The sequence below is a fragment of the Gadus morhua genome, chromosome 20, assembly GCF_902167405.1.
Source record: "Gadus morhua chromosome 20, gadMor3.0, whole genome shotgun sequence".
In the NCBI taxonomy this organism is placed as follows: Eukaryota; Metazoa; Chordata; class Actinopteri; order Gadiformes; family Gadidae; genus Gadus; species Gadus morhua.
Genome location: NC_044067.1, coordinates 7,911,451 through 7,913,950, shown reverse-complemented (window position 1 = coordinate 7,913,950; position 2,500 = coordinate 7,911,451). Strand labels below are relative to the sequence as shown.

Genomic DNA, 2,500 nt, shown 5'->3' with positions numbered 1-2,500 from the left:
ACACAACAAATTGATACAGAGGAGTGCCCTACATTTAGATCACAAGCATATGGCACATGACAAATCTTGGAAAAATCGGAGCACACAACAGAGGAGGCTCTGGGGGTTTTCCACTGACATTGGCCTGCTGAGGGTGCAGTTACACATTTGAACCACGGGTCAGAGGGGAGCGCTCTTCACTAGAGCTTGAGTCGATTGGATAGGAGTGATTTCATAGTTTCATCAGAGTATGGCCAATGGCCAGAGTGCCAGAGCGTGTGTGTGCGTGCGTGAGTATGTGTCTATGTGTGTGGTGTTCGGGAACCAAAACACTGCGGTCTTGTGAGGGTCTGGGTTCACTTATGAATAATATTCAAACTTAATAAAACCATGATGTATCAACAGAATCCCAGCAAGCCGAGACGTTTGTAGTCTCCTGTTTCTGGCCAGGGCAGCACGCGCGTTTTCAATAAAAACATCATCAAAAAAAGAATCAGGCATAATTAAATCGTAAACGAAACAATTGAATGTAGCAAATGTATGAATTTAATCGTCATAATAAATACATTAATTTGATATTTTTGAAAATGTGTTTAATTATTATTAGATTAATTACTCATTTAATTATGTATTTAATATTGACTATTGGTTTGGTGTTGTAAAGAACCCCCCCCCCCCCCCCCCCCCCCCCCCCCACACACACACACACACACACACACACACACACACACACACACACACACACACACACACACACACACACAAACAACAGAACAGGCATATGGAAAGTTTTGCAGCTCAGTATTTTACAACCTGACCGTTTTGATGAAGTCACAACAAGGGAAAATAAGAGATCATCCCAGCTTTTAAAAGCAGCCAGAACCAACACTTGAGTCTGTGTTCAACACGATCTGCATGTGATGAACCGTGTCAGACTCAGACGTTTCGATGGAAAATCAAATACTCAGAGAGCAATGTTACAATGATAAAATAAAAGCAACTTATATTTAAAGAGTCAAACATGTTTGACTATTTGATTTATGGTTATTGAAGATAGACTAACTGAAAACGTAATAATAAGGGGATCACTTATTCTCAGATATATTGATCGGACTAAATCCCGTTCAAACGATTGGCACATTATCGGATACCGTGCGCAAAGACGCGCACCACGCGACTGTCACCGCAGCCCGGTTGCCAACACGGACTCTTCCCTTCCACAAACAATTGTAATCATACAAATAACAACAATACCTTTTTATTCTCGACCTTGCCCTCCCCGGTTGACCCGGAGCGGGTTTGTGCCATGCTTCCCTGCTGAGGCGACATCGTTTCCATCAAGCCTGTCGATCCACTGCGCGACGTGAAGCGCACTTATATCTCCATCAAACACATCTCCCTCAAACAAACATCCTCATCATAGGTCTCCAAAGTTATCCGGCGACCGTATCAACGCAAGAAAGCGCAGAATCAGGGCAAAATCCATCCTAGAAACCGCTGACCGTAGAGAGAGGAGCTCACTGAGTGTTCCCCATGAGCGACAGACGAGGACCTTACTGAAGGGACGCAGCTTGAAACTGCCTCGCCGTGCGCCGTGCGTGTCTGTGCGTGAGGCTGCTGGAGCCTGTCTCTCCATACGTAATCGCGTGGTCCTAACGCCGGGGCGCTATAGTGCATTGCGGTGGGGAGCGTTCAAGGAGCTGGATCATGAAGAAGGGAAGTGTGTGTGTGTGTGTGTGTGTGTGTGTGTGTGTGTGTGTGTGTGTGTGTGTGTGTGTGTGTGTGTGTGTGTGTGTGTGTGTGTGTGTGTGTGTGTGTGTGTGTGTGTGTGTGTGTGTGTGTGTGTGTGTGTGTGTGTGTGTGTGTGTGTGTGTGTGTGTGTGTGTGTGTGTGTGTGTGTGTGTGTGTGTGTGTGTGTGTGTGTGTGTGTGTGTGTGTGTGTGTGTGTGTGTGTGTGTGTGTGTGTGTTTTTCCTGCCGTTCTTCGCTCTCTAGTCGCCAGGTGTTGGAATTCGCGACGCGTGCCAAGAATAACACTTGGAGGAAATTCCATAACGTTTTTTTTTCAACGTATGCATGACGCATGAGTCACACTGAGACACGTATAGTACGGCCAAGTTTGACTTACAGTACTTGCTCTGTCGCATCACGCACTGACAGCCCGTCTCTGTTTACTCTCTTACTGACTGGTTTTATGTGAGATTTACACTACATGGCTCCCGTCCTATTTTAAACAACATCCAACAATTCGACCCATGACCTGTTGTTTGGCAACAAGCCATGCGTGTGTATGGCGTGTGTGTTTGCGTGTGTGTATGCGTGTGCGTATGTGCATGCGTGAGTGTGAGGTTAGGTGGTGATGTAGCCACTGATAGCGCATGGTCAAATGCTTTGATCATCAGCAAGGAGGAGGGGGAAGGAGGAAGGAGGAGGAGAGAGGTGTAGGGAGAGGGGATGAGGAAGGAGAAAGAGGAGGAGGAGAGAGGAGTAGAGAGCGAGAGAGGGTGAGGACTGGGGAGTGG

General features: G+C 46.7%; 1 protein-coding gene across 3 annotated transcripts in view; it reads right to left on the bottom strand.

Annotated features, from left to right (window-relative positions):
* LOC115533345 (rho GTPase-activating protein 20) overlaps positions 1 to 2,500 on the bottom strand; it is a 33,140-nt gene that overhangs the window by 20,376 nt on the left and 10,264 nt on the right. Inside the window, exon 1 of one of the 3 annotated variants that reach the window (XM_030343830.1) lies at positions 1,234 to 1,603. The exons of 1 other annotated variant lie outside the window; for it this stretch is intronic. In XM_030343830.1, the coding sequence (XP_030199690.1) occupies positions 1,234 to 1,317 (84 nt within the window). In that variant the 5' untranslated portion in view covers positions 1,318 to 1,603. Of the gene's footprint in view, positions 1 to 1,233; positions 1,604 to 2,500 lie in introns of those variants that run through there. One more of the 3 variants, XM_030343828.1, reaches the window with a different exon arrangement.